A 23,505-nucleotide genomic window follows, 5' to 3' on the forward strand; every position below is an offset into this window, starting at 1 on the left:
CTGTTGGTAGATGACCAGAGGGCGGAGTTTAGGGGGTGGGCGGGGGGTTGGTGGAGGGGGGTTGTTGGCAGGGTTACAAACTATTTCCTTAAAGAGGTTTATGAAAACCATACGGCACCGGGGGGAAAACCACAGGCCAAAGAACCCCCCTCCCTCCACGCTCACTCACTCACTCATTACCCGCCTCCTCTTCCAAAAACATACGTCCATGCCCTGCCTCATCGTCTCTCTGCTGCAGACGGGCTGCAGACAAAAGCCTTTCAAAGCAGAGGGTCCAGGCGTGTTCATGAACAATTGCAAAAGTTACAGGAAAGGAGAACTAAAAGTAAGTAAGACGGAGGACAACCTTAAGAGAATAAGATGCTGACTGAACAAAGGAGGCAGATAGATTGGACTCTGAGGAAGATGTGCTGTGCTGCATACCACTGTCTTATCTTTGCAGTGCTTTTGATTTACTGGCCACTGGGGATTTCTGGCCAAAACTTGCATGAACAGGATGGTGTATGCAATGCTGAGGGATGCTACTCCATTCACCTCCAACGCAAGACTTTTCGCGAGTCTTGGAGGAGCTGCAAGGAGAAAGGGGGCAACCTGGCTACAGTGAAGCGACCAGAAGAGGCAACACTGATCCACGAGCTGCTCTCTGCTGGAGAACGACAAGGTCCCAGACCCAGACTTAGGCTGTGGATTGGTCTCCAGCGACAGCCTCGCCAGTGCTCTGCCACTCGTCCCCTGAGGGGCTTCACCTGGATCACAGGGGACCAGGACACGCAGTACACCAACTGGCAACGTGATGACTTGCCCAGTGCCTGTACTGCACCTCGCTGTGTGGTAATTACTTACAACACTGCAGACAAAAGCAACAGTGACCAGAGCAACTTCAAGTGGTTAGATGGTTCTTGCATGCTGGCTGTGGATGGTTTCTTGTGCCGCTACACTTATCGAGGGATGTGTCCAGCCCTGAAGAATGAAGGCAGAGGCCCTGCGCTCTACACCACCCCCTTCAACCTGCTCAGCACCCTGCTCACCCATATCCCTTTTGGCTCTGTGGCCACTCTGCCTTGTCCAGAAAGTACCAAAGGAGACCAGTCTGTGCTCTGCATGCTACATGAGGATGGAAGTGTTGGATGGTCCAAGGATGCACCTCTCTGCTCTGATGCTCTGAAAGATTGGTGTGAGCAGGACAATGGAGGCTGCGAGCACTACTGTGTAAATGAAGGTTCTGATTATCACTGTGAGTGCTCAGAAAATTTCAACCTAGGGGAGGATGGGCAGAGCTGCCTGCCTTTGGACCCGTGCCACAGTGCAGACTGTGAGTTTGACTGTGAACCCAGCTCTGGAGGGTACCGCTGCAAGTGTCCAGAGGGGTACCTCCTGTCACAGGATGGTCAAAACTGCCTTGATATTGATGAGTGCTCCCAAAATCCGTGTCCCCAGATCTGCATCAATGCGCCTGGAACATTTGAATGTCGCTGCCATGAGGGCTACCAGCTGTCTGAGTTTGGAGAGTGTTTGGATGTGGATGAATGTAAGGAAGACAGTTGCGAGCAGTCCTGCGAGAACTCCCCTGGATCCTACACATGTTTATGCTATGAAGGGTTTTCTCCTCTGCCTGAGGATCCAGACCGTTGTGAAGATATCGATGAGTGCCAAATTCCAGGCACTTGTGAACAGATATGTAAAAATTACATGGGAGGATTTGAGTGTCACTGCAAGGCAGGCTTCGAGTTGCACCAGGACCAGTATAAATGCATACTCGCTGATAAAGAAGCTGGGCACTACACAACTGTTAAACCAGCTGATCCAACATCCCTCCCTTGGGATGACACTAGCTACATGACTGATGTGACAGATGCCAGCACTCTGGAATGGCTTACTGATCCACCAAGCATGGAGTGGCTTCCTAAAGATTTGGGCTGGATTACAGACATACCGGAGGAGAACCATATTACCTCACAGGAACCTGGGTGGACAGAGAAGACCACCTATTCTCCAACATCAAATGCTATGACCTCAAGTACACCTGCTAGTTTGAATATTGACAATGAAAACAATTTCTGGTCCGATGACAGGATATCAGCAGCCATTGATGAGATAGTGAAAGGTGACCACAGGATATCAACTGCATCATCACTTGCACCGAAGTACAAAGGACATTCTGATAGGACCACTCCATCAACATCCCAAATGCTTGAGAGTAGTTTGCCATCTGCTGCCAGCCCAGAGCAACTTCCAGGTGGCAAGAAAAAGCAGGATAGAAGCTGGCTGCTAGTGGCACTATTAGTGCCTCTTTGTGTCTTTATTGTGGTAATGCTAGCACTAGGCATTGTGTACTGCACAAGCTGTGCTGTTGAGCCACGTAACAAGAGTGTGACAGACTGTTACAGCTGGACCACCAACTCTAAACCTGCAAAATCAAATTCTGCAAAATCTCAAGCCTGAAAATTTTGCATAAAACATTATGACTATAATATAAAAAAACACAATGACCCCAAAAAAATGTGTCAGTTTCTCATCAACCACACTGATGCCAAAAGTTTCCAAGTGACTGATGTTGGACAGTATTTTTGAGGCTCAATTTAACCAAAGCATCAGGTGGAAGCAAAGAGGGAGGTCAGGAATCTTAATGCAAACTCATTCTCATCAGTATTTTACTGTATTTGTGTAGGTGCTCATAGAATAGTACTGTGTTACTCATAAACCATAAGTTACATAAAGCTACAGTCATTGTTTTCAGAATTTATTCTTTGGAATTGTGCAGCTTCCCACAGACATGATTTTTTCACATTTATTAAATTGGACAAACGTGTTGCTGATGTTAAGTGATTATTCATGCGTTTGCAGCAAACTAGGCTTACAATTGCTTTGCACACCCACATTGATCTCCATTTTTACTGAATTATATGCATACAACATGGTCATATTGCTCAGTTGTGTTAAAAAGTAGTGTAAAAAAAAGGATTTATGAAAGTTTTTAAGTAACTGCTAAATTGTGAAAATTACTAGCAGTGCTTTTTAAGTATTTCTTTTGACCCAAAATATTGTAAAGCTATGCACTGCATGACATGACCCGCTGTAGTTTATCTGCGTGAATACATGCAGCTTCTTAAGGAATTTGAACTTGCTGTCAATTTGTGTTGTACTAAATGTTACCATAAAAACCTAAATTTGCAATAAAACAGAGTGAGATACAGCTCGGTTAGAAGTCCAGCAGTGTTGGTGCACTTATCATTCAGCATACATTAGGTTCCAGCGCCCTCAACAGGGAAGATGTTATATTTTAAATAGGACAGGCACTATGTGTGCTGTAAGTGTGCTGTAAAGCAACGTTATTAACAATTAAAACACACATGCGGTTTATATTTTGAATTTTAAGTAATATTGTTACAAGTTTCTGAAAGTGATCCCCATTTTCAAGAGAGCCTTAGGCTGAATCTCAAATCTCTCCGTGCTCCCTCTATAGTGCGCTGCATAGGCCATGAAACTAATTCTAGTTCACTAAAGGTTGGAGCTTATGGCGGGATATAAATGGCTTTCTATTAGACATAGAATGCATTCAATAATTTGGGTGCAGAAGCCATTATTTCACGGCCTACATAGTGCGCTACACAGCAATGAGCCATTTGAGATGCAGCCAAAGGTCTCGCCTCTGCCTAACGTACGTTTATCTGCTTAACGTGCTGTTATTATTCAGCATCAAAGAAATGACGTTACATTAAAAAAAAAAAAAACACTTGGGTGACGTCATTTGGGGTATTTAGATTTTTAAAAAAATTATTGCTTGATATTATTCATGAAAACTGTTAGATGTTATTATTTTGTTTTTGTTTAAAACGTATTAGAAATAGTCACGTTATTACTAAACATTTAATGCAGTGGTGCAGGACTTTTAATGTAGACTTGAAGTCGGAAAGCGGCCGGATTGGTGAAGAAGAGAAAGCACTTGTCACGTGTCTGAAAATGGCAGACGCCAACAACAGTGATGGGAGGAAAGATGTTAACAGTAAACCAAGCAGCTCCGGAGGAAAACAGTCTGGTCTCTCAGCAGAGCAGGTACAGACTCCATGATTATGTTAAAAATAAGAAACCCTGTGTGTTACACGCGTGTCCTGCTGTCATTTACAGTATCAAACACTGCGCCTCTGTCTGTGGAGCTACCGTTAGTTATTCCAGTGCAACCGACAGTGTCTACTGTGTGACAGACAGAGATCACGTTAGATAAGGAGCACGGAGAAAGACGCTTTACTACCTGTTGTGTTCTGGAATTTAATCCTAATCTTTGTCGTGTTATTATTAGTAGTATTATTGTTATTATTGTTAGCCAAAGCAACCCTGTAGTTGGGGCTGTATAGTTTAAATACTGAATCAGAATTTCCCTTGGCACAGTTTCAACATTAATGGAAATATAGTCTAGAAAAACATAAATTTACACAACACACAAAGTAACCTACAAGTAATATCAATTATGAGTAATGAGTGCTATTAACTGTTACAAGTTTTGAAGTTGCTTCTGTACCTCAGTCTTTTACTGTGATAAATGTATTCAAAGTTAAAGTGATCTCACTGATGTTGGTTTTCTGAGGGCTTAAATTAATCTCAAGGTAATCTTGTGTTACTTAACATCTGGCAGGTTGTTTCAGGTTTCCAGCGGCTGCGTCAGGAGCAGCGCAGTATGGCCACGAAAGCAGCAGAGCTGGAGATGGAGATCAGCGAACACAGGTGGTGTCATCAGTCTGACAGTAGAGGGCTGTGAAATGGAGAGTTACCTTATGTTTAAGTCTTGTATAAATGTGCTGTTATCTCAGGTGTGGGAAGTTAAACTCTTGTTTTGTGTAGGGGTTCAGCAAAGCAGACTGGAGAAAACTGAGCTTATATGTATGCAGTGATTTGTGTTATTATACTTCCGTTGCACTAAGTAAGGTTAGATTGTTTCAGCACTTTGCAGAGAAAAATTTAACGGCTTTTCCCATTTTAATTGTGCTGCCTTAATTCTTCCCTTCAGTCTTGTGATTGATGCACTAAAAGAAGTTGACCCCTCACAAAAGTGCTACCGTTTGATTGGAGGTGTACTGGTAGAGCGGACGGTCAATGAAGTCCTCCCAACCCTGGAAAATAACAAAGAACAGGTCAGATGCATTACAGAATGAATAAATAAATAAACACGCACAGATATGTGTGGGTGGGTGGATGGTATATATACATATACTTTTACCCTGTTCTTCAGTGGTCAGGACCCCCATGGACCCTCACAGAGCATGTACTATTTGGGTGGTGGATCATTCTCAGCGCTGCAGTAACACTGACATGATGGTGGTGTGTTTTGCTGGTACGAGTGGATCAGACACAGTGGTGCTGCTGGAGTTTTTAAACACCTCATTGTCACTGCTAGACTGAGAATAGTCCACCAAGCAAAAATATCCAGTGTCCTGTGGGCAGCGTCCTGTGACCACTGATGGAGGACTAGAGTATGACCAATCGTCTATTGTCTCTGACTTTACACCTGCAGGGTGGACTGACAAGGTAGGAGTGTCTAATAGAGTGGACTGTGAGTGGACACAGTGTTTAAAAACTCCAGCAGCACTGCTGTGTCTGATCCACTTGTAACAGCACAGCACCACATGAGTGTTACTGCAGTGCTCAGAATGATCCATCACCCAAATAGTACCTGCTCTGTGAGGGTCCATGGGGGTCCTGACTACCGAATAACAGGGTAAAAGGGGCTAACAAAGTATCAGAGAAACAGATGCACTACAGTCTGTAATTCTAGAACTACAAAGTGCACCTATATAGTAAACGTAGCTGATAAAAGATCAAATGAACAATGAGTGTAGAAACAAGGGGGTGATCATGTTATGCCTGATCTGCCTGATTATAAATGCTTAAAGAATGTATATGAAATTATGGGACATTGCCAGAGCCTTGTCTTGTGTGAACTTTGTGCCTACTTCATTTGGAGCGTTTCTCTCTGTTCTTCAGATCTCCAAGATTGTGGAGTCACTTGGGACACAGATGAAGACCAAGGGGAAAGAGCTGAATGAATATCGGGAACGATACAACATCAGGATAGTGGGAGAGGATGAGGCAGCGGGGAAAGCGGCTGTAGCCAAGCGAGAGAGTGAAGGAGGAGGCACCAAGGGTGGGGCAGGGGTATTGGTGTCATAGTAAAATCGTTTCTAAAATGTGTAGATTGTCATGGTAGCATGTTGTTTCATTTGTATGTACATCTTCATGTATTCATGTATTTTTATTAACTGATTAAACAGTTTATTCACCAGATTCAATTGCTTTTTAAGAGTCAAGAAAAATGTTGTCATCTCAACCATAAAAAAAAGGATAGTGTGACATGAAATAACATTCCCTTGAGACAAGCCATGACCTGTGTTTGCAATGTCATGCAGTACAAACGAAATACAGTACAATAAATGCATGTACTGCAAGTAAAAGGTTAAAGCCTTACAATAAATATGCAGGACAGACTTAATAATGTGTGAACAGATCTGAACAGGTTTACCATGCAAATTACATGTGAGTAGTAACTCAAACTCATCCCAAAGGTATCAAATAGTGCTCCATCGCTCACTGCTCTACTGTCTCACAGCCCAATGCAGGGAGGCTTTATGTCCCTCTAACCAATGGTTGACATCGGGCACATTGACACTAGACTTGCGTGGCTCCAGAGTGGCCCTTTCTATCGTCAGTGATTTTCTCACCTTTTTCTGAAAGATTAAACAGGCTGTGGGTGCACAATTAAACACGTGTCTACAGTGTGTACACCTTGAATAGGCTATAATAATACAGAAGTGGCCTCTGGGTACTTTTGAACATACAGTGTGTGTAAAAATGACGTGCACAACGTACGTCGTAACTGTCATGTGGATGAGGAAAACATTGCTTCCCGACGAGGATGGGATTCGAACCCACGCGTGCAGAGCACAATGGATTAGCAGTCCATCGCCTTAACCACTCGGCCACCTCGTCATGACGACACGGCTCTCTCAGTGTACTCATGTAGAGCTATGTGGATGTTTTTTGGGTCGTAACGATATATAATTGGTGGTGTAGTTGACTGTGAAATTACATTTTGAAATAGTTTATGCTAAAAATAAACTCGTCCTTAGTAACGCGCGGTTGCCACTGCTGCCTGTGTACCTACCAGCTAGGGTACATAAGATAGGTTAGCAAGTTAGAATTAGTTATTGGTTGAAATACTGGATAATCCCAATTTCTGTTTGGTTTGTCACTAGCGCCTAGTAAGGCATTAGTTATATGTCTAAATAACAATTATTTCTGCCTAAAGTTAGCATTCACCCTCTCTAGCTCAGCACTGCTGCCTTCTACCGGTTAAACCGAGAAGAGCTGCTTCATATTTCAGCGCTTTCTACGCGCTAACTTCCAGACACATTCCAGACATAACGTTATTTTTCATATGAATGGCAAACAAATTTGGCTAAAAACCACAAATTACATTACGAACAAACAAACTCTTTAAGTACCAGAATGGTTTGCTGGCCAGGTACAGACTTGATCAAATTCAGAATCAGAATGAAGCTTTATTGGCCAGGTATGCTGCGCACAGGAATTTGGTTTTAGTTGCAGGAGCTCACAGTGCACAGTATCAGACAGACATTCACATATAGGGAATAAGATCAAATATAAAAATATAACAAAATAAAATAAAACCTGCATTTCAAACATCACTTAGACACACACACACACACACACACACACACACACACACACACACACACACACACACACACAGTGCAAAGTATGAGTCTAAAGTTACAGTGCTGAGTGCAGCAGCAGTTAAAGGGTGTTAAAGAAAACCTTGTATCTCCATTTTTGCCTTTTTTCAGTTTTTTAAATTGGAAGTAACAGTTGTCCTTTACATTGTGTGTACATTTCATGATGAATGGACCAAAAGAAATGGCCCAAAATTATGTGGAAAAAATTCTGATTCCATTGATTTACATTGAAAAGTAAAGTAGGTTTTTTCCTTCTCCTGTAAAGTTACCATTTTGGAGATACAAGGTTTTCTTCCGACAACAGCGATATGTAGAAGTGTAGTTGAAGCTGGAATATTTTGTGTAATATTTTAACTGTTCAAGAGAGTGATGACCTGTGGGAAGAAGCTCCTTTGTAGCCTGGATGACCTGATCTGGCTGAAGAGCCGACCTGAGGGAAGGGGTTGGAACAGGTGGTGTCTGGGGTGAGAGGGGTCTGTGGAGATCTTCTCTGCACCACTCCTGGTTCTAGAGGCATGCAGTTCCAGTAGTGTAGGCAACTTAACCCCAACTGTCCTCTCTGCAGATCTGATGATGTGCTGCAGTCTGTGGAGGTCATGCTTGGTAGCTGAGCTGCCCCACACTTTGATGGACATGGTGATGACAGACTCTATGATGGCTGTGTAGAACTGCACCATCATCTCCTGAGGCAGGTTGAACTTCCTCAGCTGATGCAGGAAGTACATCCTCTGCTGGGCTCTCTTGATGATGAAGCTGATGTTGCTGCCCCACTTCAGGTCCCTGGTAATTGTTTTGCCCAGGAACTTGCAGGACTCCACTGCCATCACAGTTCTGTCCAGGATGGTGAGTGCTGACAGGGCTGGAAGGCTCTTCCTGAAGTCCACTGTCATCTCCACTGTTATTTGCTGTGTTCATCACCAGGTTATTGTGGCTGCTCCAAAGGACCACATGATTAACCACCCATCTGTAAGCAGACTCGTCTCGGATGAGACCAATGACTGTAGTGTCGTCTGCACACGTCAAGATTTTGACTGAGGGGTCCATGGAGGTACAGTCATTCGTGTACAGAGAGAAGAGCAGTGGTGAGAGGACACAACCCTGTAGAGCGCCTGTACTGATGATCTGGGTGTTTGAGGTGAACTTTCCCAACCTCACCTGCTGCTCTCTGCCAGTAAGGAAGTTGGCGATCCACTGGCAGGTGGGACTTGGCATGCTGATTTGGAGTAGTTTGTTGTGTAGCTGTTCTGGGGTGATTGTATTAAAGGCTGTACTGAAGTCCAAGAATAAGATCCTTGCATGTGTTAAAGCTGTTGAAGAATAAGCTGGAGTCTCCTGTTCACTGCATCGTTCACCGACCTGTTTGCCCGGTTTGCAAATTGCAGGGGGTCTAGTGGAGGATCTGAGATGTTCTTCAGATGGGAGAGCACCAGTCTCTCAAAGGATTTCATGACTAAAGAGGTCAATGCAGTGGGTCTATAATCATTCAATCCTGTGATGGTTGCTTTCTTGGGAACTGGTACTATGGTGGAACGTTTGAAGCAGGAAGGTATGACCCACAGCTCCAGTGATTTATTAAAGAGTGCTGTAAAGACTGGTGAGATCTGGTCAGCGCAGACTCTCAGACAGGAGGGTGAAACACCATCTGGTCCTGGTGCTTTCCTTATTTTTGTCTCCCGAAGAGTCATTGCACGTTCTTTTTGCAGATCTTCAGGGCAGGCTGAATGACAGGGAGGTGTGAATCTGTCCTGAATGCTTGTGTGGAGCTGGACTTTTCAAACCTGCAGTAAAAGGTGTTAAGCTCATCAGCCAGCTGACTGTCGCTGACTGTCACTGATTGTCTGGGACTTCCAGACAGTTGATGGCTCATTTGGGGACACCATACTACTCAGCTTGTTGGAGCAGTTCTTTTTTGCAGTTCTGATTTCTTTATTGAGTGTGGTCCTAGCCTGATTGTACAGGGCCCGATCTCCACTCCTATATGCTGCTTCTTTAGACCGGCGCAACTGTTTCCATCTGGCATTAAACCAGGGTTTATCGTTGTTATATTTTATGCAAGTCCTGGTGGAAACACAGGTGTCTTCACAAAAGCTGATGTAGGATGTCACAGAATCCATATATTCATCCAGGCTGCCTGTAGCGTCCTCAAACACACTACAATCTGTTAATTTCATGCAGTCTTGAAGCCTTTCTTTAGCCTCATTGGTCCACCTCTTTACAGAGCTGACTACAGGTTTGGCACACTTGAGCTTCTGCATATAAAACTGGGAATTAACTTCTTGACTGGATTACAGAATATCACAGTGAATAAATCACTGTTTGAAAAAAGACACCATCCTTTTGCCATACTGACAACCAAGAGGGTGATACATATCCTGATGCACTGGCAAATGTATTGTTAAAACAACAACTATACTGACAGTTAGGCATCCTCCAAGTTAGGATCTGTAATCTGTAATCAGAACTGGATAGTGTTTCATGATGGTAACAAACAGAGACAAGGTTGCTTGATAATTCATAGCCATCTTTCACCCTGGCTTCAACAAATAATTGCCACGGACCAAGAAGTTCTGGGGGTCACATTTGTGTGCAACTCCTGAGGTCTCTTCATTTCAGACAATTTGTTTCAAACTGGCATGTGGTGTCTGACAGTGGACACTGAGCAAAATTCATGAAATTGCATCATTGTTTTCTTTCTCTACCTAACATTTCACTGTCAAGTGAACCTGTCCCCCTCTTTATTTGTCTCCTTAATCTAAGAGGTTGGTGACCATGTTGGATATGCCAGACTAAAAATGAATACAATCTAGGATGGCCATAAAAGGCCATGACATGAATAAGTCAGAAAGAATCCTAGTCCAGGAAACCTGGCTTCACTAGATCATTTGTTACCTCAGTGCTGAGTGTTAGGATTTTTTTTTATTTTGCAAAAATAAACCTGTGGTTCATAGATGACTTCTGGCCTGTGAGCACTTTGGTCTAGAATATACTTAAAAATGACATGGCAATATGACACCATCATATACCCTCAGAGCCACACCTACCTTGAATGTTCACATTTAATGCAAAAAGGATGTTTCAGATGAATCTGCTTTAATAAACTACAGGAGAAAGGGCTTGCTTCTGTCATCTGAACTGAGGCACACACCATTCACATGACCTTGTCAAAGATACTGGGTTCTGAGGCTAAAAGACAAGGCTCTTTGACTCTCACATTCTCACTAATAGCTATAGTAGAGGAACACATGTTCCTAATGGTAATGTTGACAACATAATTTTTAATAATATTTACATTCATATTGATCAGAACCATTCAGTTATGGAGGCAGTAAGTTTAGAAATGTATTGCAAGTTTCAGTGTCTTGTTATTTACATTTTATACTCTTAGGCAAGTTATACTTATGTGTAATGACTGTAATTATAGAGCCCCTTGTAATTATGAAGTTAGATTTAAACCAAATGTATTGTATCTGTGAATTGTGATTTGAACAAACATCACTTCAGCTCATAAAATTGTGGCATCCACCATTGGCCATGCTGCCAGGAGGAGCTAAGGAGGTGTGTTCATGCAAAATCGCTCTCAGAAGGACCCACACTCCTGGTGTAAAAACAGACATTTGTTATTGTTTATGCTCTTGTTAGTGTGTTGTTACATTTATTAGAGTAACTGTGTTTGAGGAGGATGGGATTTTCAGTCTAACAAGGGGTTAGAAGTGTCTACCCTCGAATGTTGTGTGCTCCCATGTAACCCTCTCCCCATGTTTCATGTTGGTGTAGTGCTGTGCTGGGCATTTCTTTGTCTTTTGAAATGCCAGTATAAAATAAATGGCATTTACTTGTATGCGCAATGGTTTCCTTTTTTTTTATACTGATGCTACACTGCTGTCAAAAGTAGGAGGTCACTGAGTGGTGGTTCGACAAACTTGAATGCAGAGAGAGAAGAAAACATTTCCTGGAGGAAGGGTGTACTCAACAAAGAAACAGGACATCAAGGCTCAGCAGACGATAAAGCACTACAGGTGTTTGTGGATCTTCCACCAGAACAACATGACAACTTAGTTGGATTAACCACAGCCCTCCAGGTTCTATGTCCAGATGTGCTTCCTTGCACCAAGAGCAGCACACCTAACAACTGGGAAGTGACAACCACCCAACTCTATCACTGGCAGTCAATTTGATGTGAAAGGAAGGAGATGGCTCCCATCTACTCCTTTTGTGGTAGGGGCCTGAGCCAAGTGCCCAAGTTCTGGCTTGCAACTATACGGGGTGCATGTACTCTTAATTTGGATTGCTGCAGTGGCCGGGACCATGCTTAACCTTGTGAAGAAAACACAGGGCTTAGAGATATGTCAAGTGAAGATAGTTGGAGTGGGGTGCTAAGGTAGAGAGTTGAGGCTCCCTGGCAACGTGGCCTTCTTTCCATTGGGGGAAGCGGCTGACTCCAAAGAAGCTGAACATGGCAGCATCAGAGCTTGTTGTTGGATCTCCAGGTTCGGGGTTCACTGTTAGGTCAAGGACACCCCAGCTTTTCATGAGTGAAGCCACAAACATTAAAAAGCTGCTGAACATGCAGCGCCAGTTTATGGATCCTGGGCTGTGAGCAAAGCACATGAGCAGGACCTTGCTGGTGTTGATGACGCAGTGGATGCAGAAGAAAGCAGAAGGCAGCTGAGAGAAGGGCCGCAGCTGCTGTAACTGTCCCCAGTAGCACCAGAATTGACACTGTGAACAGTGGTGAGTTCCTCTGCTCTCAGAGGATGATTCAGTGCTCGGGTGCATTGAGAGGACGCCCACAGAGCATTTGCTTGGGTGCCTGTAAGGGGCAGAGGAGGAGCGTGCCGAGAAGTGTCTGCGACATGAACACAGCCTCGAGAGTGAACTGTGGCTACCTGCTACTGAGGAGTGGGCACGCCACGCCACGCCACTTGTGCTGGCTGGGATGGTGGACTGGTGGACTGTTTATGCTGTTGCTGTTGTTAGTGTGCAATATATTAGAGTAATTATGTCCAAGGAGGGTTGTTTCTGAAGTGTAACAAGGGGTTAGAAGTGCCAAGCCTCAATGAATGTTGGATCCCCCCATGTTACCCACTCCCTGTGGTAGGTGTTGAGTTTGTGCTGGGCAGGGCATTTCTTCCTCTGTTCAAGTGCCTGTTCAAAATACACAGCCTTTGCCTGTATGACCAAATCATGCACTTTCTTCTACGCAGAAAGTAAAATGTAGTTGATGTAATGCATTGTGTTTCATGGTGGATCTGCTTTTTTGATAAACTGTCATAAAACGGTCTCAAGGCCAGCTTTTCTGATACAATGATTTTTTTAAATATATGAAAATAGGGTGAAAAGGGAAGAAAATGTTGGAATTAATTTTCCTTTCTTACAGTCAAAAAATAAAGTGAGACTCTTGCCGTTTCACCAGCTGCTTCCTGTTCCAGTGTGTGACGCCCTCTGACGTCCTGACTTGCCGCGAATATTGAAGAGCGGCTTCAGTCTGTCCTGAGCAGCGCGCGGAGCTGAGCTGAGGATTCGTAAGAAATAAGCAGAACAGAGTCTTCATCATCTTTTCTAGTTACTCCGTTGGTAATAGCTATTCTTACCATGGCTACTCCTCCTAAGAGAATCTGCTCCAGCCCCGTTTTCAACAACAGCTTCGAGAAGCGAGTGAAGAAGATCTCAATCGAAGGAAACATTGGTGAGTGCAGTGGCTGTGGATTTAAACCTTCCCGGGTTATTATGTAATGTACGTTAAGTTGTGTAGTCCCTGTACTTATTTAATTGGTTATATCGTTTATTTTTTGTGAGGTTGCTTTACTAGATTCGTTTTCTTTTATGTAAAAATGATGTGTTAAAATCTCGCAGGTTGTTTGGCGCCAAATACGTTTGTGTGTTGAGTCAGTTTCATCTCAGAAATAGGCGGGTTAGCCTGTCGTTAGCCTGTTCGCTGTGGCTCCAGCTAACGCAGTTATGAACACACATGTAGGTTAATCGACTTGTTTTTAAAGTCAAAGTATTTTCCACGTTTAAGCCCCCAATATTTTCTTGCCTCGGTTTATAATCTGCATGACCTAGTGTAGCTAACTAGCTGCTTAAGCCACATTTGGAAATTGTTAAAATTAAACCACAACAGAAACGAGTACTTTAAATATTCCCTCCTAAACACGTTGGCGAGGTGGGAATGTCCGAGAAACCTGGTGTACTGAGTGAGCTTGTTTCGTTAGAGTTACGAGGCATTTTATGGTCTCTGTTGATTCCTTCACAGGTTGCAGTGACTACACAAGTTTATTTGTTATTTTTTTGCAAAAAAAAAGTAATTTGGTGTCTGATTGTTGAACAGCTGCTGGGAAATCGACTTTTGTGCGGCTGCTGGAAAGAGAGTCAGATGAGTGGGAAGTCATACCGGAACCCATTGGGAAGTGGTGCAATGTTCAGACTGCAGAGAACGAATATGAGGTACGATCTGATCTTTTCCCGCCGCTGTGGTCTGGTCGCATGTGCAGTGGCTCATTTTGCTGCACAAAATAAGATCAGACTGGACATAAGAATTCATGGATGTTTTAACTGTGGCTTCTATTTAGAAAGTGTGATTAAAGCACAAGTGTGTTTGTTTTTTGTTTTTCTTGAAAGGCTGGAGAGGAATTTCAGTAGAGGACTGGTTCATAGCATAATTTCACATCCTAATGGTACACTATAACAGCAACCAGTACTGCTATGAGGTTGTTTGGTTCAAATCAGACCCTGATTTCCATCCAGAAATGTTTCAAAATGTGTGCATAATTCAGTCATTGAAATGTAAAAAAAAGTCATCCAGAGTGGTTTTATATGAAATGTGAACACTTGGATTTCTTTGCAAAGGGAACGAGGGTTTGCGATGTCTGTCACAAATGTAGCCACTTCATTTACTTTCCAAAATGACCAGTGTAATGTTGATCATGGCAAAACAGGGGTTAATCTAGAGGAGTTTCGTTAATGTAATTTTTCCCTTACACCTCTTCAGCATGAATGGATTAAAAAAGGGGGGATTAGGCCAAAACCTTATCTCTAAACTGTTTGATCCCTGCCTAAAATCTATCTTGATGTCTTTAGGAGCTCAGCACATCCCAGAAGAGTGGAGGCAACCTGCTGCAGATGTTGTATGACAAGCCCAGCCGCTGGTCCTACACCTTCCAGAGCTATGCTTGTCTGAGTCGTGTTCGTGCCCAGCTTCAGCCCCCATCTGCCAAGCTGCAACTGGCAGAGAAACCAGTCCAGTTCTTTGAGCGCTCCGTCTACAGTGACCGGTATCTGACAAGTAGTTCAAATAATTTTAATACATGTACAATCTGTAATGGACATAATAAGAAGCATAAGCTTATGATGAAATTGCATACTTATTACACGTATAGTGGGTATTAAACGTTCATTATGCTTATAATATGTGGCTTTACACTTAAGTGGTCTGTTATTTTTGCAGATATATCTTTGCTTCAAATCTCTTTGAGTCTGGAGATTTGAATGAGACTGAGTGGGCCATCTACCAGGACTGGCATGGCTGGCTCCTCTCTCAGTTTGAGTCTGAGATTGAGCTTGATGCAATGATTTACCTGCGTGCAGATCCTGAGGTACAGCATATATAGGAAGCACTTTGGAGAGAAGGGGGAAATTCTGCAAAGTTTGTGTCAAGTGTAAATGTTTGTGTTAAGGCTGCCCTTTTCTGTGCATTCACAAAGTATTTGTGATTCTCAAACACTGAGCATAAAATTCAAGGACTGTAGTACATTACAGTCTAGTAATTGTGTTTTTGCAGAGATGCATGCAGCGTCTTAAATTGCGAGGACGAGAGGAAGAACTGGGCATTCCTCTGGAATACTTGGAGCAACTTCATTATAAGCATGAATGCTGGCTCTACAACAGAACTACACAGTGAGTCCTCCTCATAATATGTAATTGAAAGTGCATTCTCGTTTAAGGCTTGGTGCTATTAAACAAACAGACATTATTTCCTCTTCCAGTTTTTATAGTTCCATTTCATTACATTTGTATTAAGAGACTAATATTACTGTTATCCTCAGGCTTGATTTTGAGTACCTGAAGGATCTCCCCATTCTGGTACTGGATGTTAATGATGACTTCAAAAGTGACAGAATTAAACAGCATGAAGTGATGGACAAGGTAAAAAAAAAAGATATACAGAATAGTTTGAATAATAAAAAAAAAATGTACCTACCAAGTATTGTAAGCTGTGAATGTGGTAAATATACTATTACAATTTACTCTATAAGTAAGAGTCTAAAATTGACAGGAAGATGGAGTGTTTAGAAAAGGTTGCATGATGCAACAGAAATATAATGTTTTCACACATCTGTTCTCTTCCCTCCTTACAGTCCAGTAGGTGTTTAGTCTGGCACCTACCCATTAGAAAAGGCTATTTAAAAACTTTTGATAACATGTAAGGGAGTACCTTGCAGTAAGTCTGTTTACTCTGTTCTGTTTAATTACAGGTGAAGGAGTTCCTGAGTACATTGTGACTTGCTGCAGTCAAGCGCTCAGTTCTCTGGCAACTTGTTTTGCTAATAGGCCTTTTTTGATTTTTGAACTTGATACACTTGTATTGTGTAAGTATGAGGTGTTAGAAATGTAAAGGAACATACAGTGTCAACTGCCAAATTCCATTAGGCACAAAACAACCAGACTTTTTAACCTGACCTTTTTAAAACTTGATCACCAGTATGGCAGTTTTGTTGCTGAACTTTCTGATAGGAAACACAATCACCTCAAGTCATGAGTTGTTTGCTTAAACCAATAGCAAGAGTGTCCCACATGATTTTAGTGCTATAGCTTATATTTGTAAATATGTATTTATGTATATGGCATTAAATTGCACTTTTTGTTTTAGTGTTTTGTCTGAGAATTCCTGCATTATTTTAAAGTTTTGTTTTTTTTGCTCTATTTTGAGTTCTTTTTCTCCTTGTAGATAAAAGCCTTATTAACAAACTTATAAACAGCAAAAAAAAAACACAGTCTGCATGTACACATAATATCCACATGAACATAGTTGGAGGTCCATACATAACTATGAAATAATACACACATGTATGCTGTGACACACACAAATGACTAAGTGTTTTTCACAAAAAAATCATTTTTTGGCTTTTTCCAAAAAAAATCATGTCAAATGTCATGATGAATGAACCAACAGAAATGGTCCAAAGTTATTTGGGGAATAAAATTTCTCCATTAATTTTCATTAAATGTTAATATATTTTTTTTCCTTCTTTTGTAAAGTTATGATTTTGGATATGAGGTTTTGTTCTGACAGTGATGATTTATCACTTGTCAAGATGTGTACAGTTCTGTGCTGCAGTAACTATTTGCCTGATTTAACAGCGCTATATAGTATTAGACTCAATACAAATAAACATTAATAGAGCAAAGGGTAACAAGAATTTCTTGTTTTCAGAATAGTTCAGATGTCGGTAGCTAGTCGGAAAAACAAAGGTGAGGTTCAAATCCATCAACAGCCTTCCTGATTTAATTTAACGAAGCAGTGATTAGCCACACCAGGTATTGGATGATAACTACAAAAATACAAGGGTGCCACAAGGACCGGGTGGGAAATGGTTAAAGGAGCACAATGTACATAAAATTAGTTTACTGACTTAATATCATTTTTGTTTATTCAAATGTTTTTTTGTTTTGTTTTTTTCCTGAGCAAATTAACGTACATACTTACTGACGCATTAAAATAGCTTATGAACAGTTTTTTCAGGTGCCTAAATTTGCAAGGTACTGTGTATTAAAAGAACAGTTACCAACAGGCATACCCTTTCTGGATGTACCTGGTCCTACATGAAATTTGTGGTTCCCAAGTCTTATAGAACTCATCATAGAGTGTAAAGTACAGTTTAAGCCATCAAGGGTCAGTTGTGCTGTCTTGTGTAAATTCTTCCAAGCTTTAGGATTTAACACTTTTTTTTTTTTTTTAGCTTACTTTTTTTGTCTGTATGATCAATTATGTTAAGGTCAGAGCTGTAAGAGGCCAATTTTATGCTGTCTTAAGTGTGTTGAGGACAACTATGCCAAAAAGACATTTTTGCCAACTTGCTGTACTTAAATTTCTTCAGCGTATAGCTTGATGAAACCCCCAGTCCATGAGGGAATGTTATAGACAGCATACATCTTACCGATTCATTTCACATTACTGCCACTTTTGAGGGTCAGAAGTTTACAGACTGGAAGTTTTTTCTCCATGATCTTTCAAGTGTGGCAATCTGCTTATTTATTTTCACCAAGAATGGTTTCTTAGCTGTGGCGTGTCCTGCAAGAGATTGTTTCCTCTAAGATGGCTTTTCACTGTCAAAGTGTGTCCTTTGGTGCCAAGTGACTGCCCTTTGCTGAGCAAGCACTTCTCCAGATTTCCTTCTGTCCCTCTAGGAAGTGACCTTTAAGTACTGTTCATCAGATTTAGACAGCTTCTTGGGTCTTATTTGTGTTTTCTCTCTTGAACTTGCCCACTGACAACTTGAATGCCACATTGTGAAACACTAGGGTGTTTGGCTATTGCCAAGTGACTATAGTCTTGATGCTATAAACTGATTTTTCTGTCTGTCTGTGTTCACTTGGCATTTCCAAACTTCTTTTCAAGGCACTGTAGTATTGGTCGTTGCCACCCATGTACTGGTTGAATTGGTTAAAACCTTGCTGGCTAATTAATGTGTTATTAACTTGAATCAAGTATGCTGGTGGTGTAATTTAAGAAATAGAGGGGCCTTGAGGGGAAATTTGAGGACCAAACCTGTGTTTTTCTAGCAATATCACAAAACAACAATGTTTTTTACAACAAAAATACTGTTATTTTATTGTTTTACTCATTTCATTGCTTATTCAATAACTGCTAAAACTTAAATAGCTTGAAACACCTTTTTTGAGCTCTTGCCTCAAGTGGAGGAGTTTAAGTATCTCGGGGTCTTGTTCACGAGTGATGGTACAAGGGAGCGGGAGATTGACAGGCGGATTGGTGCTGGGTCAGCAGTGATGCGGGCTCTTTACCGGTCTGTTGTGGTAAAGAAAGAGCTGAGCCATAAGGCAAGGCTCTCGATTTACTGGTCGATCTACGTTCCCACCCTCACCTGTGGTCATGAGCTTTGGGTAATGACCGAAAGAACGAGATCGCGAATACAAGCGGCCGAAATGAGTTTCCTCCGCAGGGTGTCTGGACTCTCCCTTAGAGATAGGGTGAGAAGTTCGGTCATCCGGGAGGGACTCGGAGTAGAGCCGCTGCTTCTCCATGTTGAGAGGAGCCAGTTGAGGTGGTTCGGGCATCTTGTTAGGATGCCTCCTGGACGCCTCCCTTGGGAGGTGTCACAGGCAAGTCCACTGGGGAGGAGACCCCGGGGAAGACCCAGGACACGCTGGCGTGACTATATCGCCCAGCTGGCCTGGGAGCGCCTCGGAATCCCCCCAGGGAGCTAGTGGAAGTGGCTGGGGAAAGGGAGGTCTGGGCCTCATTGCTCAGGATGCTGCCCCCGTGACCCGAACCCCGGAGAAGTGGAAGATGATGGATGGATGGACCTTTTTTGGGTGGCCTCAGACTTTTGCATGGTGCTGCACATATAATTAAAAGAGCAACCACGTGTTAATGTATGTAACAGTTCTGAATTAAAGCGGCAACACAGTGGCTGTATATTCATACATGTATGCAAAATGACCACTGGCAAAAACAAAAGGCATAAATGTGACTGCACTGTCAGACAAGACAATGACAACTGCAAGTTAAAACACTGCTTCTCTTAATGTTGGTAGTGTTCATTAGCTTTCGCTACCAGACTCAACACAACAGAGGAGCAGCCAGGCATGTCACACAGCACTTACTTCTGTAGCAAATCCTAATACTGACAGATCATAATTGGGGTCAGTTCTGAATCGAATTGAGAAATAGTGTCCTTAGAGCTTATTTATGAAAAGGAAAAGGTGGTATTACTCTTGTGTTCCCAATTACTTAAAAAAACAGGCATGCTTTTCTAATGTAGTTGTGCTTTGAATGAATAAAGATTGTTTTTTTTAAAACTGGTTTAAGTTGTAGATTCCTAGCATTTGACTCTATGTTGAATCCCTGTTGATGTGTAGCATAACAGTGAAATGATACAACCCACATTTCTCCATTAAAGTCCATTAAAATGTAGAAATAAATCATAACGTCCAGTGAATACACTTTCAGTTTCAATCAATGGCACAATTAACACAATACCATTTCAGCTTTACCTAAACAATTTAGAATTGTTTTTATCAGGTGATTTATACAGATTATATATAATCAAATATATATTATATCAAATAACACACTTTGTTGATTTTTAAGTGAAAGTAAATTAACTACAAGGAAGAGAACTTAAATTTGCATATTTCTTTGCCATGTTGGAATAACAAAATATAAAATACCAGAACTCCAGTGTGATCATTCAGTAAGTAAGCAGTAATTGTGTATTCAAATGTGCATATGTGTGTTTAGTATAGAAGATATGCACTTTATTTTACTTATAAAATTAACACAACATATAATTTGACCAGGGCACCCAAACTTTCCTATATGACATATTATTGTCAAACATGTCCTTAACTTATAATCCTGCTCCAATTGTGTATTCAGCCTGCCCCAACAGCTGAAAGGCTCAAAAAAGATTTAAAAAGATTAATCCGATTTCAATATGATTTTTGTCACTTGTAAATCATTACAGAACAATGCAGTAAATTGTAAATGGTGTAAATGAGCATAAAGTTTATGTAATTTTGTGGTAAAATGTAATTTTACAGGTGCTCAATATGGCTCCTCCAGCTGTACAGACAACATACTCGACTGAGCATGTCAGGTATTACTGTACTCATGGCTCTTTCATTGCTATTTCAGAGATCATCCTGTTTTGTGGAACCAACGAGCTGTTGTCTCTGAGCTGCTGGAGGTTCACTGCTGACGAAAATGCACAGTGCACAGTTATGATGTGAAATATGGTGCTTTAAAATCAGACAAATCTTTTTGAATCACCCTGTGTTGTCACTATCTCTTGCAATCTTTCATGATTTGTAGGGAACCTACATGTTACAATAATTGAAAATTCTTTCATATTTTATTTCTTTAGACCCTGCTGCACTTAAGCTATTGTTAATGATGAGATTCCTTTGCAGCTCAAAGATGTAACTGCACCGTTACAATTACTGCAGTTAATGGCCTTTCCCTGAGTACTCCAGTTCTGAACTGAGTACTCCAGTTCTGGGTTCATATTCATGGTGAGGTGAGAAGTTACTCTGGCACTATTATGACCTCAAAAATATCAACTACACTGCAAAAAAAATCATCTTAGCATGTGAGAACATCTTAAATGTAGTTAAAATGTCTAATATTCTTTGTGAAATTGCTGTAAGAATATTATAACACTATTTAATTCATTTCTATGCCCTTTGATGGACTGGTGACCTGTTCAGGGTGCACCCAATGACTACTGGGACAGGGTCCAGCAACCCCCTGTGACCCAGAAGGATAGGTGGCTTAGATGATGTGTGTGTGTGTTTAAATTATTTCTACAGGTTTTTTAATTGTTTTGGCAAAAATGACATTCCATTGATCATTTCACTTGTTTTGAGAAAGAGTGAAGATAATTTTGCTTATTTCAAGAAACAAAATTTTAATGCTTGATACAAGTAAAATGATCTCCCAAATAAGACACTTTCTTAAGATAAAATTACTTGAACCAAGTAAAAAATGTCAAGAAAGAAGGTGAACTTACAATATTCTTACAGTAATCTCATAATGAGAAATATTAGATAAATATTGGATGCTGCTGTGAGAAACAAAAACAGTAGTAAAGGTCAGTAGTAAAGCACTTTTTATTGCTCTACTAGAGGTGGTATTAATCATAATATAACATTGAATTTTTATAATATGTGTAATAATATGTGTAATGATCATGAAAAAAAGCAAATAAATAAAAATCTTGAAAGAGGTCTTTAGTGTGTTTTGCAATGAAACCCTTCATTTGTCAAAAGAACCCCCAAAAATCTATTATTAGAATAAAGACATAAACAATACATGATTTTGTGTGTGTTAGTGTGGTAGCCTCTCTTTGAGGAAGACCAGTATCTAGACCAGTATTCGTCTTCATTTTATTATTATTTTATCATACAGGCAAAAAAAAAAAAAAAACTGCCAAGATAAATAGTTTTAACTAAGTTTTGTAACTGGCTAAGACTTTTGCATATTTCTGTATGAATGTTATTTCTTTTTTTATTATCATTATTATTTCTGCTTATCCATTTAACATGCAGATAGACATGCACAACTGAATTGCACTGGAATTTCATAGAGCTCAGTTCCAATTGTGCAATGCTTGAGTATTTTCAGTTCTTTTGTCTGGATAAGAGCCAGTACCTACATTCAGAAATTGATCCCAACTTTGTGACAGACATCAACAGACTAATGCTAGTTGCAGTAGCTGCTCCAGTCCATGGTTGGAGCTCATCAGTGCAGTTGGAGCTTTCTAACCATGTGGTAAAGGCAATGCTGTCTCTGAGTAGTCGGTCTATATTGTTACAAGCTTGTGCCATAATGACAAAACATATATTTGAATGATTTTGAGTCTTGTGATAGGTGTAATTAAAGAAAATTCTCATTGACTATTTAACACACGAGATCAGAGCACATCGTGAAAATTGTTGTACATTTTCTTGTTAGTTACTTTGATGAGTCAAATTTTCATTAGATTGATTCTGTCACACTGGCGACCTGTCCAGGGTGTATCCTGCCTTCGGCCCGAAGACTGCTGGGATAGGCTCCAGCACCCCCCCGCGACCCTGACGGAGAAGCGGCTTAGAAAATGGATGGATGGATGGATGGATGATTCTGTCACAAATGACTGGGTGTCTAATTTTTAAAGTAAACATGTAGCAGTTCATACAATGGCCCCAATCCTACATTTTTGTCTTGCATTTAAATTTATATCTACTTATCACCAGGTGCTGTGTGGCGCTCAGTCACAATCAGCAGTACTGGAAGTTGTGAACTGGTGGTCTGCATAAAGGCTAGATGTCAGTGCCAGTGTGCACTCCTTCATTAATAGGACCAGGTGTACTGTATGCCTGACATATGTGGTTTGAAACAGCTTTAAGACTGATACATGTAAATTAGCTCTGTTCTAACTGGCTGCACTATACGGTGTTTCATTCAAAAAGCAGTCGGGACTGAAGCACTCAACTTTAGCCTACATGGGTGGAGCTTAACCATCTTAGGCTGAATAGGTATGTTTAGATTGTTTTTTGTGACATCACAAAAACAGTAAATAAAATGGTTTTTTTTTGCAGCATAGTTTCTGTATGTAGACAATAAAGTCTGTAGAGTCAGCAGAACTTTTTGAAACTCATTTGTGTGTGTGTGTGTATATATATATATATATATATATATATATATAACTATACCTATTTTTGTAGATCAGAATGATTACCCATAAATGACACCGGTACTGCACAAATGATTGAGATAATCACTTCAGGCACACGACATTAATGTTGAACAGCGTTATATCCAATATATCTGATTGCCTGTTGATCCGAAAAATGCACTAAATCCGTTTCTATCTGAAATGTCTGTGATGACATGTATGTCATATGAATGTATATGATGATAATAAAAGTCTGTTTGCATTGTCCTGAAGTCAGTGCGAATCGAAGTAGGCTTGAATTGAAGTTTCTCGGGAAAGTACAGGGTGGTAACAAGTGCCGGCAGTTTAATGCAAATGAAGTGAGC

The 23,505-nt window shown here is 41.1% G+C and overlaps 3 protein-coding genes and 1 non-coding gene across 4 annotated transcripts; 3 read left to right on the forward strand and 1 right to left on the reverse strand.

The window, feature by feature from the left end:
* The first annotated feature begins 360 nt into the window (after nucleotides 1-360).
* Nucleotides 361-2,442, forward strand: cd248b (CD248 molecule, endosialin b). Its single transcript, XM_017718372.1, has one exon. It carries the CDS (start codon nucleotides 361-363, stop codon nucleotides 2,440-2,442), a length of 2,082 nt encoding a protein of 693 aa, XP_017573861.1.
* A 1,471-nt stretch (nucleotides 2,443-3,913) lies between these two features.
* Nucleotides 3,914-6,276, forward strand: LOC108439788 (prefoldin subunit 2-like). Its single transcript, XM_017718377.2, has 4 exons — nucleotides 3,914-4,053; nucleotides 4,631-4,719; nucleotides 5,003-5,126; nucleotides 5,977-6,276. The coding sequence occupies exons 1-4, from the start codon at nucleotides 3,961-3,963 to the stop codon at nucleotides 6,160-6,162; spliced, it is 492 nt and encodes a 163-aa protein (XP_017573866.1). The 5' UTR covers nucleotides 3,914-3,960; the 3' UTR covers nucleotides 6,163-6,276.
* A 620-nt stretch (nucleotides 6,277-6,896) lies between these two features.
* On the reverse strand, nucleotides 6,897-6,978 carry trnas-gcu. Its single transcript has one exon. It is a non-coding gene; the product is annotated as a tRNA-Ser (tRNA).
* Nucleotides 6,979-13,221: 6,243 nt separating this feature from the next.
* On the forward strand, nucleotides 13,222-16,610 carry zgc:110540 (deoxynucleoside kinase). The gene is made up of 7 exons (XM_017718376.2): nucleotides 13,222-13,431; nucleotides 14,074-14,189; nucleotides 14,823-15,016; nucleotides 15,190-15,337; nucleotides 15,523-15,638; nucleotides 15,788-15,887; nucleotides 16,217-16,610. The coding sequence occupies exons 1-7, from the start codon at nucleotides 13,338-13,340 to the stop codon at nucleotides 16,241-16,243; spliced, it is 795 nt and encodes a 264-aa protein (XP_017573865.1). The 5' UTR covers nucleotides 13,222-13,337; the 3' UTR covers nucleotides 16,244-16,610.
* The last annotated feature ends 6,895 nt before the right edge of the window (nucleotides 16,611-23,505 follow it).

This window comes from Pygocentrus nattereri, chromosome 16 (assembly GCF_015220715.1).
Source record: "Pygocentrus nattereri isolate fPygNat1 chromosome 16, fPygNat1.pri, whole genome shotgun sequence".
In the NCBI taxonomy this organism is placed as follows: domain Eukaryota; kingdom Metazoa; phylum Chordata; class Actinopteri; order Characiformes; family Serrasalmidae; genus Pygocentrus; species Pygocentrus nattereri.

What these genes read in the sequence shown, in the direction of transcription:
- zgc:110540 (XM_017718376.2), top strand. Translation starts at nt 13,338, where the DNA reads ATGGCTACTCCTCCTAAGAGAATCTGCTCCAGCCCCGTTTTCAACAAC. An exon ending in CTCAATCGAAGGAAACATTG is followed by an intron (nt 13,432 to 14,073) that starts GTGAGTGCAGTG and finishes ATTGTTGAACAG; the next exon opens with CTGCTGGGAAATCGACTTTT. An exon ending in CGCTCCGTCTACAGTGACCG is followed by an intron (nt 15,017 to 15,189) that starts GTATCTGACAAG and finishes TTATTTTTGCAG; the next exon opens with ATATATCTTTGCTTCAAATC.
- LOC108439788 (XM_017718377.2), top strand. Translation starts at nt 3,961, where the DNA reads ATGGCAGACGCCAACAACAGTGATGGGAGGAAAGATGTTAACAGTAAA. An exon ending in CTGGTCTCTCAGCAGAGCAG is followed by an intron (nt 4,054 to 4,630) that starts GTACAGACTCCA and finishes AACATCTGGCAG; the next exon opens with GTTGTTTCAGGTTTCCAGCG. An exon ending in TGGAAAATAACAAAGAACAG is followed by an intron (nt 5,127 to 5,976) that starts GTCAGATGCATT and finishes TCTGTTCTTCAG; the next exon opens with ATCTCCAAGATTGTGGAGTC.
- cd248b (XM_017718372.1), top strand. Translation starts at nt 361, where the DNA reads ATGCTGACTGAACAAAGGAGGCAGATAGATTGGACTCTGAGGAAGATG.